The sequence below is a fragment of the Kwoniella shandongensis genome, chromosome 8, assembly GCF_008629635.2.
Source record: "Kwoniella shandongensis chromosome 8, complete sequence".
Classification (NCBI taxonomy): Eukaryota; Fungi; Basidiomycota; class Tremellomycetes; order Tremellales; family Cryptococcaceae; genus Kwoniella; species Kwoniella shandongensis.
In genome coordinates, this window is record NC_089294.1 from 263,890 (window position 1) to 277,187 (window position 13,298).

The 13,298-nt window shown below is 50.3% G+C and overlaps 4 protein-coding genes across 4 annotated transcripts; all 4 read left to right on the forward strand.

Moving 5' to 3' along the window:
• Positions 1–287: 287 nt before the first annotated feature.
• CI109_104556 (uncharacterized protein) lies at positions 288–3,630 on the forward strand (the record flags this gene model as incomplete). Its single annotated transcript, XM_032006685.1, has 9 exons — positions 288–455; positions 517–604; positions 659–738; positions 800–1,186; positions 1,251–1,476; positions 1,533–2,169; positions 2,232–2,976; positions 3,039–3,168; positions 3,230–3,630. 9 exons carry the CDS (start codon positions 288–290, stop codon positions 3,628–3,630), a joined length of 2,862 nt encoding a protein of 953 aa, XP_031859048.1.
• Positions 3,631–3,941: 311 nt separating this feature from the next.
• On the forward strand, positions 3,942–6,608 carry CI109_104557 (uncharacterized protein; the record flags this gene model as incomplete). The annotated part of the gene is made up of 7 exons (XM_032006684.1): positions 3,942–3,975; positions 4,103–4,173; positions 4,327–4,449; positions 4,537–4,798; positions 4,877–5,229; positions 5,295–6,524; positions 6,585–6,608. 7 exons carry the CDS (start codon positions 3,942–3,944, stop codon positions 6,606–6,608), a joined length of 2,097 nt encoding a protein of 698 aa, XP_031859047.1.
• Positions 6,609–7,609: 1,001 nt separating this feature from the next.
• On the forward strand, positions 7,610–9,873 carry CI109_104558 (uncharacterized protein; the record flags this gene model as incomplete). The annotated part of the gene is made up of 9 exons (XM_032006683.1): positions 7,610–7,796; positions 7,888–8,111; positions 8,194–8,429; positions 8,487–8,632; positions 8,687–8,934; positions 8,994–9,261; positions 9,322–9,422; positions 9,485–9,593; positions 9,662–9,873. The coding sequence occupies 9 exons, from the start codon at positions 7,610–7,612 to the stop codon at positions 9,871–9,873; spliced, it is 1,731 nt and encodes a 576-aa protein (XP_031859046.1).
• Positions 9,874–10,527: 654 nt separating this feature from the next.
• CI109_104559 (uncharacterized protein) lies at positions 10,528–13,265 on the forward strand (the record flags this gene model as incomplete). The annotated part of the gene is made up of 3 exons (XM_032006682.2): positions 10,528–10,550; positions 10,657–11,887; positions 11,958–13,265. The coding sequence occupies 3 exons, from the start codon at positions 10,528–10,530 to the stop codon at positions 13,263–13,265; spliced, it is 2,562 nt and encodes an 853-aa protein (XP_031859045.2).
• Positions 13,266–13,298: the final 33 nt, after the last annotated feature.

The window sequence follows — 13,298 nt, forward strand, 5'->3', positions numbered from 1 at the left end:
ACGGAGGCTTAGTTTCTGTGCTGAAAACAAGGAAGAGAGCGATTAGATAACATGGATCGAAGTGATGTCCACTTACTATAGTACACATTCGACTTTTGATACTACATCCTATGTTACGTAACTACTTTCGATCGGTCCTCGCCGCCGCGTCCCACCTATACTCGTCACCACACACCCCCTCCATCCTCACGCACCGGGACAGCTTGTATATCCTTCGAGCCCATCTGACCTTTTCCTGCTCATCAAGCCAAGAGGGTTGGACGAAACGACACACCCGTCAACCCAACATGTTCGAGCGAACACTTCAAGATCTCATTCGAGGTCTTCGAGCTCACAAAGCCTCGTCAAAGGCTCAGGAAGATGGGTTCATCTCTGAAGCTATGGGAGAGATTAGGGATGAATTGAGAGGTAAAGATATGGCTTTGAAAGCCGAGGCAGTTTTGAAGATGTGTTATGTGAGCTGGCAGCTTACCTTTCTTGACGAGGAACGGGATATAGCTGACATAGCTGTTGCAGCTCATGATGCTCTACCCTATACCTCCACCGCCTGGTTTTGCTTTTCATGTCGTCGAGGTCATGAGCTCGCCAAGATATCATCTGAAGCGTGAGTCAACGGTTGGGAGTCTCAAAATGTGCAGAACTGATATGAGTGTTGCAGAGCTGGGATACCTCGCTGCACCTATGGCGTTCTCAGGTGATACAGAGGAAGTGGTCCTCACCGTCAACGGCATCAAGAAGGTGTGCAGCAGGACATTGGCTCTATTTGGTGGCAACAGCTGACAGCTACACACGTTTATAGGACCTCATGTCTCCTCATATACCCCTTCCTCCACTCCCACTGACCGCTCTACCCCATCTTCTCTCCCTCTCCCCTTCGCTCTCCACCACGCTTCATCCGGACTTACTACACCTCCTCACTCACTCTTCTCCTCGAATACGAAAACGTGCTGTCCTCTGTCTTCTTCCGTGTTGGGAGGCGTTCCCCGAAGGACTACGAGAAGGGTTCCCGCGTTTGCGCGAGAGATTGCAGGACGACGATCAGGGTGTGGTGGGGGCTACAGTGGGCGTCGTTATGGAGTTGGCTAGACGGCAAGGTGGGAAGAACTACCTACCTCTTGCGCCTGAGCTGTTCGGAATTTTGACGGGGAGCAGCAACAATTGGATGTTGATAAAGGTTGTCAAGCTGGTACGTCATCCGGCCGCGCTGTTTGTTTCTGGCGATATAGTCTGATCAAGGTGTGAATTCGCAGTTCGCTATTCTCACTCCTTTAGAACCAAGACTAGTACGAAAACTACTGCCGCCTATCACTTCTCTGATATCCAACACCTCGGCCATCTCATTACTGTACGAATGTGTAAGAACATGTATTGTCGGCGGAATGTTGGACCCAGATAGAGCAGAGGGCGAAGCTTTGGCGCGAGTCTGTGTGGAAAAATTAGGTGGATACCTGCGTGATGAGGGTGGTGATCAGAATTGTGAGCCGGTGTTACCAGGTGAACGAATGTGAGCTGACTAGCTTGTCGTAATACAGTGCGGTACATTGCTTTGTTAGCAATGGTCAAGATCATACCGACGCATCCTCAGATGGTCGCAGAGTATCAGGAAGAGGTCATGCAGAGTTTGGACGACCCGGATGTTTCGATCAGAATGCGGGCTTTAGAATTGGTGACTTCGATGGTGGATCGCGATAATCTCCAAAATATCGTAGATCAGCTTCTCACTCACCTTGCTCCTACGGAATCGAACACGTCCAACCTGCCCTCAGCAGTAGCGTCTCTCCAAGCCATCGCCAATCAGCTCGCTCCTGATGGATCTAAGGACCCGGTTACGACTTCAACTTCCGTATCACTATCACCAGCATATCGACTGTTACTCACGCAACGACTGCTCTCCATTATCTCGCACGACACATACGTCAACGTATCGGACTTTGAATGGGTGATCTCCGTTTTGGTGGATGTCGCCTATGTTAGCCATGTGGATGTTGGTGTTGAGATTCGACGGCTAGTTTTGGATATTATTGGCAGAGTCAAGAGTGTCAGAACGTATGCGGTGGGAGTCCTGGAGAAGGTACTTGGAGATGAAGACCTCAGAGAAAGGGGACGGGATGGCACAGGAGAGGACGGTTTGGTCGAAGCAGCCGTTTGGGTGTGTGGTGAATATGCGAGGTGAGTAACACGGTTTCCTTAATCATGACAATGGGGAAATGGGCCGACTCGTATTGTCTTAGCGAGCTATCATCACCTCTAAGCGCCATCTCCTCGATCCTATCGCCAACATTACACCTCTCTTCGCCTTCTCTCATCACACTTTCCCTCCACGCTGTTGCCAAAGTCTTTGCCCATCACACCGCTACAGTCTCTTCGCGCTGGACGGCAGAACAGCACGAGGAAACAAAGAACCTCGTCGCATCCATCAAGAAGGGTTTAACCCCATTCTTGACGAGTTTGGACATCGAGGTTCAAGAGCGAGCAGTAGAGATATCTCAGTTGATCAGCTTCGTCGAGGCCGATCTCGCTCATCACACACCACCAAAACGGGTTGTCAAGAACGGCGGAAGTGAAGACATACCCGAGCTTCAGGGTGGTTTCGAATCAGCTGTGGACGAGAAGGATAATGTAAACCCGCTATATCCTAAATCGCTCTTCCTCTTCCAACCACTTTTCACATCCCACGAACTGAATGCGGTGGCTTTCAAAGCGCAGGAAGCGGTGCGACTTCCCGATGGGCTGGATCTCGACGTGGACATCGTTTCTGGGGGAGGCTTCGATGCCGATTTAGAGCTAGATGGGGAAGATGGCGATCACAGCGAAGCGGAGAAAGAGGTGTTGGATCTGGGTGAAGGTGGTGGGAAGGGTATGGAAGAGCTTCGTAGGGTTCTCAGAGAACAGGAAAAGAAAGGGAAGAAGAAGGGCAAGGGAAAGAAAGCCGAGGGTGAGGTGGGCAGCACAGAAGATCGAGAAGAGAAGGAGAGAGTGAGTAACACCTGCAAGCAAAGCGATTTCTTTATCAATAGCTGATAATTGATTATGTACAGCGGCGAGCAGCGAGAAAGGCGAAACATAAAGATGACCCGTACTATCTTTACGATAAACGGGATGAAGACTTGGAGGACGTGGACGATATACCGATAGTCAAGCTGGACGATGCAGAGCTAGCCGGTGGAGGTGAGTGGCTGTTCATCTTCTACATCTGGTGACCTAAAGCTGACCTACGTCAATTGTTCAGAAACCGGCGGCTCATCAAGCAAGCCTAAGACAAAATCAAAGATGAAGAGCAAGAGCAAGAAGAAGGCCCCTCCACCGGAATTTGATCGCACAGGCGAACTTCCAGAAGGTGCAGCCGTTCCTAGGTCCACAACGACGCCAGCGCCAGCGTTATCAAGAACAACATCAGGTTTAGCTGGTGTGGATTTGATCGCCTCAAATCCCGTTTCGACACGAGGCTCGTCCTCTCGGTTCGAGGAGTATAAGCTCGACGAAAATGATGCTGGGGAGCAGAGAGTGATGAGAGATCACAACGCAGAAGCGGATGTACCAGTGTCGGCGTCTCAGGAGATTGAGGTAGTGAAAGTGAAGAGGAAAAAGAAGGGTGAGAAGAAGAAGAAGGAAACGGCGTTGGAAGGATAATTTGCACCGGGACGTATGCATTGTATACTAGCATACATGTCACCTATGTTGAGCACCTTCATTTTGTCCGTTGCCGTCTTCTGAACTCAACCCTGCTTGTGTGCGCGTTGCATGAGGCTGTATGTAGCTTGCAGCTGATCGAGGTGTATGCAGATGGTGGGTGGCAAAGTGGAGGTCAAGGCGAAATCAGACGCGTCAACCGACAATCACCCTCAACGACGACTAATGTTCAGTCTCTCTTCCATCTTTGGATGCACCTTCTTCCCGTTTACTCTAGCTGTATACAAATGTCAGGATAGCAATAAGACAGAATGGATGCGTCTATCAAAGGCGAGAATATAAAGAGTATGTCTCTCCTTCTGGCGCATCACCTCTCCGTCCCCTGTCCTGCAGGAACAGCTGTCCTGCCGATTGGTCGTCGTTTTCCGCTCTGGACTAGATTAATGAGGTGGGATGCTGATTTAACTCATAGCGTTCGTCCGTCTACTTCAGTGCGCGTCGAAATTTGGCGATGATCTTCATATCCATGCTTCGCCCAAAGCTGTGAGTGATTGCGCCTCCACCTCTCATACAGATGGTGGCCCCTCCTCTGTCCTCTTTCACCGTTGCATCATTCGTTACACTCGGGATCCTCGTCCAGGTGCCGTATGGTCAATTGAAGGTGCGATGTTTATCATCTAATGGTTTTGAGCGTAGTGGGAGCTGTCTGTGACCAACTCGTCAAAATCTGCATTCTGTCTGTTCAAACTCGATAAATCGTTCTTCTGTCGTTGGGAGCCAAAACAGCGAAAAGGGGTGAAATGCCGCTTACTAGTCAAGGTGAGTACAATGACGTCTCTGAAACCCCTCTAATCCTCCCTTGGATATCGGTATTCACTGCTGATAATTTGTCGTCACGATTTATAGTCCGTCCTCTCTGTCCTTGGCAAGACTTCTCAGATAACCACCGTCAACCGGGTCGATCTCCGAATCATTGACCCCTCTGACGATCTCCGTCCAACAAAGCGAAGGAAAGGAGCTTCGACAAGCGTGACTAATCCGGATGATACGCGTGCCGAAAGGGGGAGTACGCAAAGACGTATAGGTGATGAGGACGATTATGAGAGTGATGATGATGCGAGAGTGGGAATCGAAGCCAAATTAATCATGCGTTTGGTCTGCAAGCATGGTAAGTGGGCTGAGCCTCAGTCAGCAGGATCAGCACTTCCCTTCCCAGATGGTCAGCTGATTCAGTACGCCTGTGTAGGTGTGACCAAGAAACATTCCCTTCATCTCGGATCCTCCGACTTCCTTCGGGCAGATGTCGATCCCGACACCACCCCTTCCGGCTTCACGATAGCCTCCCGAACACTGCGCGACTGGCTCGACCACTTCTCTATTGCGATTTCCTCAACGTCGGGCTATCCTTCCAACAGCAACTCCGCCGGGGGTTTGAATCAGTTGGGATGGATGTTCACGAAGAATGAAGTAAGGGTGAAATCGTGGGAAGGTGGTGCGAGTGGGTTGAGCACAGAGATCAAGGTTGATGTAGGGGAGTTTGAGGATTATGAGATTGTGGAGAAACGAATCGATCTCACTTTGCCAATGAAGGAGTTCAAGGTGAGCTCCTCGATATCTCGCTTTCGAAGGTGCCATGGCTCATGTTGTGGATATACCGGTGGCAGGCCACTTTGGTCCTTGCTGAACAACTGTCGATCACGCTCAACGTCTCGTTTTCAAGTGCTACACAGCCCTTAACCCTGACCAGTCTTATGGAAGAATTGGAAGAATTCTCCATTTTCTGCGCAATTGCCACCACCTCCTGCGAAGCTTTCACGGACGTCCGTCAATCTTCGGTCGATATCAAGCGCTCCCGAAGTACGGATACTCCCTTGCGAGGTGGTGATGGTCCTCAACCACCTGGAAGTGGTGCAGGGAGGAGTAGAAGAGGATCAGAGGTGCCGTCACAGAGGAGGAGTCGATCGAGTTTGAGCTTCTCCACAGGCGAGCAGGAAGGTGGGGCCATGGCTACGGTCCATATCAGTGGTGGTTCACTAGCTGCAATGGCTAGTTCTTCCGCTCCAGTACGAGCTTTGCCATCAAACTCAGGACAACCCCGTCAGATAAGTGCGATGGTCGATCAAACTGGCAACGAAGACGAAGCACGCGGGGCTTCGCCAGGGCGCGATACATCCCCCGTGAAAGAGGGACTTTTCTTCCCTACGAGCCAACCCAATCATTCTCAAGGATCACCGCCACCTGAATTACCAGCGAACACTCAGACAATCAGGATGACGCAGGAGGAAGTTCTCGCAGCGGCTGGATTGGGGGATATTGACTTGGACGAGGAGTTGGAAAACGCAGAAGAGGAGGATGAGAGAGAGATGGAGGAAGAGTTCAGGATGAGTCAGGCTCAAACGCGCCAACCTGATATCGCGGCGGAGGGGACGAGAAGCAGGGAGCAAGAGATGCTGGCGACCGGAGCTGGTGAAGGAGCGGGAGAGGCTGGACCAAGTACTACTGGTCGACCAACATGGGTGGCGGATGATAGCAATCTCGTATGGGCTCTGCCAGGGGAAGATGATCATCTCGATAACGCAAAGGGGAAGAGCGTTTCTCCGACGAAGCGAGGAGGTGGCGAGTCGCGAGATGATAGTCGCTCTCCGACGAAGAAAAGGGGGAGCGTATCGTCCGCACAAGGGCGAAGTGTCTCTCCGCAAAAGAGAGGTGGAAGCGTATTACGAGAAAGTGTTTCGCCGGAGAAGAGAAGTGGGAGCAAGTCACCCGTGAAGACAACGTCAAGATCACCTGAGAAGGAAGTTCGAAAAGCACCGGAGCGGGTGGAAGAAGAGGACGAGCTCGATGATTCTGATGAAGAGAATTTTGCCCAGACCCAGATGACTCGAAAGGGAAACGTGAGTGCGAGGGTATCTCATCCCGCCATTCTGAGCTGATGTTCGAATAAATTCGGGTAGTTCGAGCCTCTCTTTGACGATTAGTATGAAAAAGGTTGGGATCTCGTAGTCGCAGATGGGAGTAGGATCTGGGCAAAGGAAACGTTGTATCATAATCACAAGCATATCCAAGTACAGCCTGGCAGAGTCGTTGTACATGAGTCAACATGCAAGCATAGACGAACAAAAGTCAAGTATCGACCCGGGAAGGCGACCCGATGCGATTGCTTATGATTGTTGATAGGTCAGATGCGTTATCCCTCATTGATACACCGTGCCCTTCTCTTGTCTTATCTTAGCGAATGCTTCTATCATCTCCTCCTCCTCCTCCTCTTCCAAGTAAGCTTTCAGGTGCGCGATACGCCATTCGAGGCTATTTGTGGACGTGATACGGGACCTGTAGACTTTGTTCATTCCACACCCCCACGATACGTACAACCAGTCCCGATTCGGCCGTTGGACGTGGAGTCTCCGGAAATACCTCGTTTATGCTCCCAAAATAAATTCTCAGGCACGATGACTAAACCGATGACCATCCATTAGTTTAAGCGAACAAAGTTTGAAAGACGTCTCTCCTTAGCGAGGTTGAACAGAGCCAAAGCAATTTTTCGCATGCGTAGCTTCATCTGCTCTGTTCTGCTCTGCTCCAATCCGTCCATACATCCGACCGGGGCCAGCTTGCACTATGACTCGGCTCGGTCTCAAGGGGTTACGGAATAATGAATGGAATGGAATGGACCGAGTTGGGTTGGACGACTGTAAATTTCGGTTACTTGTTATCACCAGGTTCGTTTGTTGTCGTTGTCAAAAAGACAAAAATATCTTTGGTCCATCCAATTGACTAAACGACAGATTGATTGATTCGATAACTTGATCGTTTGTATCCATACATTGCTTGAACACATTCGAGATCTTATCAACTTCTCATCTTCTTTCCTGATCACCTCGACTTGAGACATAGTCGACGTTGCTTCGATCGCCTTACAGAAGTAGATAAACACCTTGCTACCTGATCGTCTCGACACCGAGCTCCACCTCACCTCGCCATGGCCGAAGGTTCTACCTCTGCTAGAGAGGGTCAACTCCCTCTCAAGGGTCCTTACTCGATACAAGCAGTCACCGAATCGATTCAGAGAGAACAAGAAGGATTAGGACCATATGCAAGCAAGATACATGTCGAAGGGGATGCAGGATTCGTTTCGCCGCACAAGAATTTCAAGCTACTCAGTTTGAGTGAGTCGCTGTGCTTGCACTCACCGCTCAACCGCTCCATATCACTGCCTAATCGCTACAGTTGCTGATATACGTTGTGCCTCGTCTTCAGTCGGTCTCGCATATGCCGTCCTCAATTCTTGGACAGCAATGGCGACTTCCCTCTCGATTGCTTTACCTTCGGGAGGACCAACAGCCGTCATCTGGGGTATCGTCCCCTCTGCTATTGGAAATTTGGCAATGGCAGCTAGTATGGCAGAGATCTGTCATGTCTTCCCTACTTCCGGAGGACAGTACCACTGGGCTGCTATCTTGGCTCCGGCAAAATGGGCACCGGTGAGTTACACTGCTGCCTGGCACACCATAGTGGTTCCATGTCTCGATGTTTGATGCTGACTATATCTTCATCCTACTCTAGGCCATCTCATGGGTTTGCGGATGGTTCGCTGTCACAGGTTGGATCGCCCTCACCGCTACTGCTGGATCTCTCGCCGGTTCTCTCATCACCGGTGTGATCGGTCTTCTTCATCCCAACTACGAGTCGGAAAGGTGGCATATCTTCCTCATCTACGTTATCTACACTCTCGGAGCTTGTGCTCTCAACATCTTTGCGCTCAGATTGTTGCCAGGTATCAACCAAAGTGCTATTATCTGGTAAGTAGCATCTCCTTCTGCAACTTTCCGATGAATCACGCTGAATGTACCCTACAGGTCTCTTGTCGGCGCTGTGATTATCATCATTGTTTGTCTTTCCACGGCCTCGCCTGACTTCCAGTCTGGTGACTTTGTCTTCCGAACCTACATCAACGAGACTGGATGGAACGATGGTGTCGCTTGGATCCTCGGACTTTTGCAGAGTAAGTCCAGCGGCTTTAGCACGCAACGTCATTGAGCTTACGCCCATTTCACAGGCTCCTTCGGTCTTACCGGTTACGATGCCGTTTCACACATGGTCGAAGAGATGCCTAACCCCCACATCAACGCTCCTAAAACCATGATCTTTGCGGTTCTCATCGGTGCTTCCAGTTCTTTCGTGTTCTTGATCTGTCTATTGTTCAGCATCAAGTCCGTCGACTTGGTCAACACTTCGTCAGCTGGACCTCTCTTGGAGTCAATGTATCAAGCCACCGGTTCCAGAGCAGGTGCCGTCTGCTTGCAGGTACGTTGTACTTCCATCTCGTGAAATCTGTTTTGAAAACGAAATTGACCATACCGCAGATGTTCCCAATCGTAGCGATGGCTTTCACCGCCCAAGGTCTTCTCACCGCTTCGTCACGAATGTCCTACGCTTTCGCACGAGATGGTGGTCTTCCCTTTTCTCGAGTTTTCTCAATCATGAACCGAAGTGGTGTCCCAATTCCATCGGTCTTGTTGACCACCGTCTGTGTTATCATTTTCGGATGTGTCTATCTTGGTTCGAGTGCTGCTTTGAACGCTATCTTGTCGAGCTCAGTGGTGTTCTTGAACATCTCCTACTCCATCCCGAGTGAGCTCCTGTCGATATCATGGTCCACTTGGGGTTCACGCTGACACTCCTCGATCGTAGTTTTGCTTGTGCTTGTTCGTGGCCGACATATTCTCCGACCTCCATCTCTCCCCGCACCTACATTCACGCTCGGACCCATCCTCGGACCCATCTGCAATGTTGTAAGTAGCTTGAGTTCCAATCTGAAGTTCAATTGTGCTTACGCCTCGGTCATCTTACACAGATCGGTCTTGCCTTCACTGCGCTCACCACCGTCTTCTTCCTCTTCCCACCTGAGCTCCCTGTTACCGGAACCAACATGAACTATGCTGTCGTCGTCTTGGCCATCGTCAGTGAGTATTACGTCTCTTCCTGTGTATAGTTGGGCCGTCCTCATGCTGACTTGTTCGTTCGCTATCAGCTATCATCTCTGTCCTTACTTGGATCATCGATGGTCGAAAGAACTTTATCGGACCTAGAGATTTAGGTGCCTTGCTCGAACTTGCCCGATCGGAAGTGGACAGGGAGAAGGTCAATGCTCATGCTCGGGCGAGGAAGGGCATGGAGATGGGAACGGTGGTGAATGAGAACGGGATGGAAAGCAGTGCTACGACCACCGCTACTTCGGCGTAATTCAATTGAGAGAGCTGGTGGTTTGGTAGAAGTCATATAAATAGAGTAATACAGAATTATAGATGTGCTTTATTATGCACACGCTTCTTCAGCTGGGGTGAGCGTGAAACGTGATTGGCAAAACGCGAATGCGGCATGCTCGAGCGTTGTCGTGGCGATCGTTACCTTAGAGCCCTATCCCCGATTGAGCTTCTTCAACAGCACTGTTACTGGCACCTGGTAACGCGACTTGACAAGAAGCGACAAAAAATGGTAAAAGTGTCTTGGTGTACACTGCACCTTCCCCTGTTTACGTTTGCATGACTTGACTTGATTCGACAAGACGCTCCAAACATGATGAAGATGTAAAAAAGCTCGACCAAGAAATATACGTTCTCTCAAAGCTCGTTGAAGCTGACAGGAATCGAACCTGCGACCGACGGATAACTCAATGACCCTTTATCATCCAATCCTGCAGGATAAGAGAGGGTATTTGATTGAAGGGAAAAGGTTGGAATCCGTCACTCTACCAATTGAGCTACAGCTCCCTTTTTTTTCGTTGCCCCAAACGTGAAATCAGGCGGGTACATATACTTAAGCGAGTGCGATGCACATCCACGTACACGTGGGATCTTATGTAGTCAGCCTAGATAAGAAGGTTTATTTTGCTTTTGCATGAAGCCGTTAGCCTCCACTCGGTTCGTACAGACTTGAGCTAAAGGCAATTCAACTTTTGTGAGTGATGGCGATACTGTCTAACTCTACATCTCTACATAACTAGCTGTAACCACTATCCTTATACAGCGAAAGAGCAGCTTCAATGTCGGATCAACATCCACCCCCTCACCAGACCGTGATCGAAGAGGACGACTCGGACGCCGAGCTCGAGGCCGTCTTAACAATTGATCCAGAAGATGACTCGGATGATCTCCCTCCTCCCTTTCCTCCTGCTCAACATCAATATTCGGCACAAGCACCGAGTAGTTCTGTCGGATCACCATTCAAGCTCCCTCCGAACCCTAGTATACCCCAAGATCTGGCTGTCATCATGGAGATGGTGAACAGTAATCAGGTGGTCGGGTCGATGCCACCCGTCAGTATGACAGCTGCTGAGAAACGAAAGTTGGTAGAGGAGAGTATGAAGGCCAAACGACTAGATAAGGGTAAAGGGAAAGAGGTTGATCAAGGATCGGCTTCAGCTGGCGGTGAAGGAGTGCAAGTCGAGAGCGGAGTCGGAGCTGGAGTAACAGAGCACAGTTCGAGTGGTGAATCATCAAGCGAGTTTGAATCAAGTGACGACGAGGAGGAGAAAAAGGACGAACCGATGACTGAAGAGAAACATCAAGCGATGAAAGCTGAACTCGACACATTCATCAATGCCCCTCCATCCACCGAAGCTCAAAGTGCCGCCGCCATCGAAGCGGAAGCGGAGTACGAGACCGATTCTTCTTACGAGTCGTCTTCCGAAGAAGAAGAAGAGGACGCCGACGCCGATACTTCTTATCCCGGCTTATCCAAACTAGGCTTCGAATTTATGGACGATGACGAGGATGATGATCCGTCAGCAGGTGCTGCGGGTCCTATCACCTCGACACATGAGAAACCATTGCCGGCGGTAGAACAGCCTCCAATGGAGAAACTGCCACAAGGAGAAGGGGTCAGTTTGGCAGGTGACGTTGTCAGTTGGATGAGGGAGAAGAAGGTGGAACTTTGGTTGGAGAAGAGACAGAAGGAACAGGAAGTAGAAGCGCAGAAGGAGGAAGAAATTGTGCAAATGGCAAAGGATGAGTCGGAAGCACCGATGGAAGATGGCGAGGTCGAGTCAATAACAACAGCATCGTCTGATATGGTGGAAGTGAAGGTTACAGCTATGGAAGAGAGTAAAAAGCAGAAGAAGCCTTCGACAGAACACAATTTCACTTCGTCTGGAACAGTTGTCGTTCGTGCTATGCAGTCTCGACCCGGTGCAGCGGACGAAGGGTGGTTGGAAGAAGGGAGTGTGTTGTGTTGGGAAGATGGGAGGGTGTTGGGTACCGTAAGTCCCACCTCACCTACAGTTGACGAGTGATCACCACCGACAACTGACCTTATGCGACTCTTTACAGGTCCACGAGACATTCGGTCCTCTCACCTCACCATTCTACACTATCCGACTACCCCCACCTCCCTTCCCTTACCCCGCACCTGAAAGCTTAGCTGCCGGCACCAGACTATTTTACCCCCTCAACCCCTCCTATCGACGATTCGTCAACATGCTCGCAGTGCGAGATCCGCGATTCAAAGGATCTGACGCGTCGAACTTGTACGACGAAGAAATCGGTGAAGAAGAGATGGAATGGTCTGACGACGAAGCAGAAGCTGAAGCGAAGCGACGACGTAAACAATCAAAGAACAATAACAAACAGAGAGGACAATCTCAAACTCCCAGTGTCATGGGAACACCAAGATTGCCCACAGGTGCGGGATTACCGGCTAGACCACATTTCGATTATCAACCTTCGGAAGATGGATCGGAAGCGGATGCAGGGAGCATGTATGGTGGTGACGAGGATGATAGAGATAGATGGGAGATGGGTTCAACAACATCTACGACGAAGGGACGACCAATGCCAGAACCATATGAGGTGGACGAGCCGATGTCCGCGGCGGGCGCGGGCGCGGGCGGAAGTGACGCTCCGAGACAGGAGTCGAGAAGGGATGGTGGTGGTGGAAGAGGCGGAAGAGGACAAGGACAAGGACGAGGAAGAGGACAAGGTAGAGAAAGGGGAAGAGGAAGGGGAAGGGGTGGTAATAGCGGAGGACAAAGAGGTGGTGGTGGTGGTCAAAGAAGGGATTCGAACGTCAGCAATCACTCAGCCGCCGGTGGTGGTGGTGGTGGTGGTCGACCAGCATTCCCACTTCCACCTAATCCATTACAACATCACCAACAACAAATACCCACGCAAATGTTCCAAACTCCAAATCAAAATCAAAACTTCCACCACCAACAACAACAACAACCGTTATATCCCCAATTACAACAACATTGGCAACCTCCTTCGATACCCCAACGACACCAACAGCAGTTCGTACAACCGCCATTCCATCAACAACAACAGCAACAGCAACAACAGTTCCAACAATATCATCAAGATACGTATCAACCTCATCTCCCATCGACAGGTCTTCCATCCCCATCTTCTGGAGCTGGGTTCCAACATGGATCACCATACGTACCCTCTCCTCAATTCCCTGCCCAACAGCCTCAAGGCCAACCAGGTGGTTTCCCAGCTATCAATCCGAGATTTGCAGCGCAATATCAGGCTATGATGCTGAGTCAAGCGGGACAACCTGGACAAGGTCAAGGTCAAGGTCAGGTCCAAGGACAAGGCAACGGTCAACAAGGGTATCCAGGTCAGCAGTGGCAGGGATGATGAGCATACCAAGTGGAGAAGTAATATAGTTTA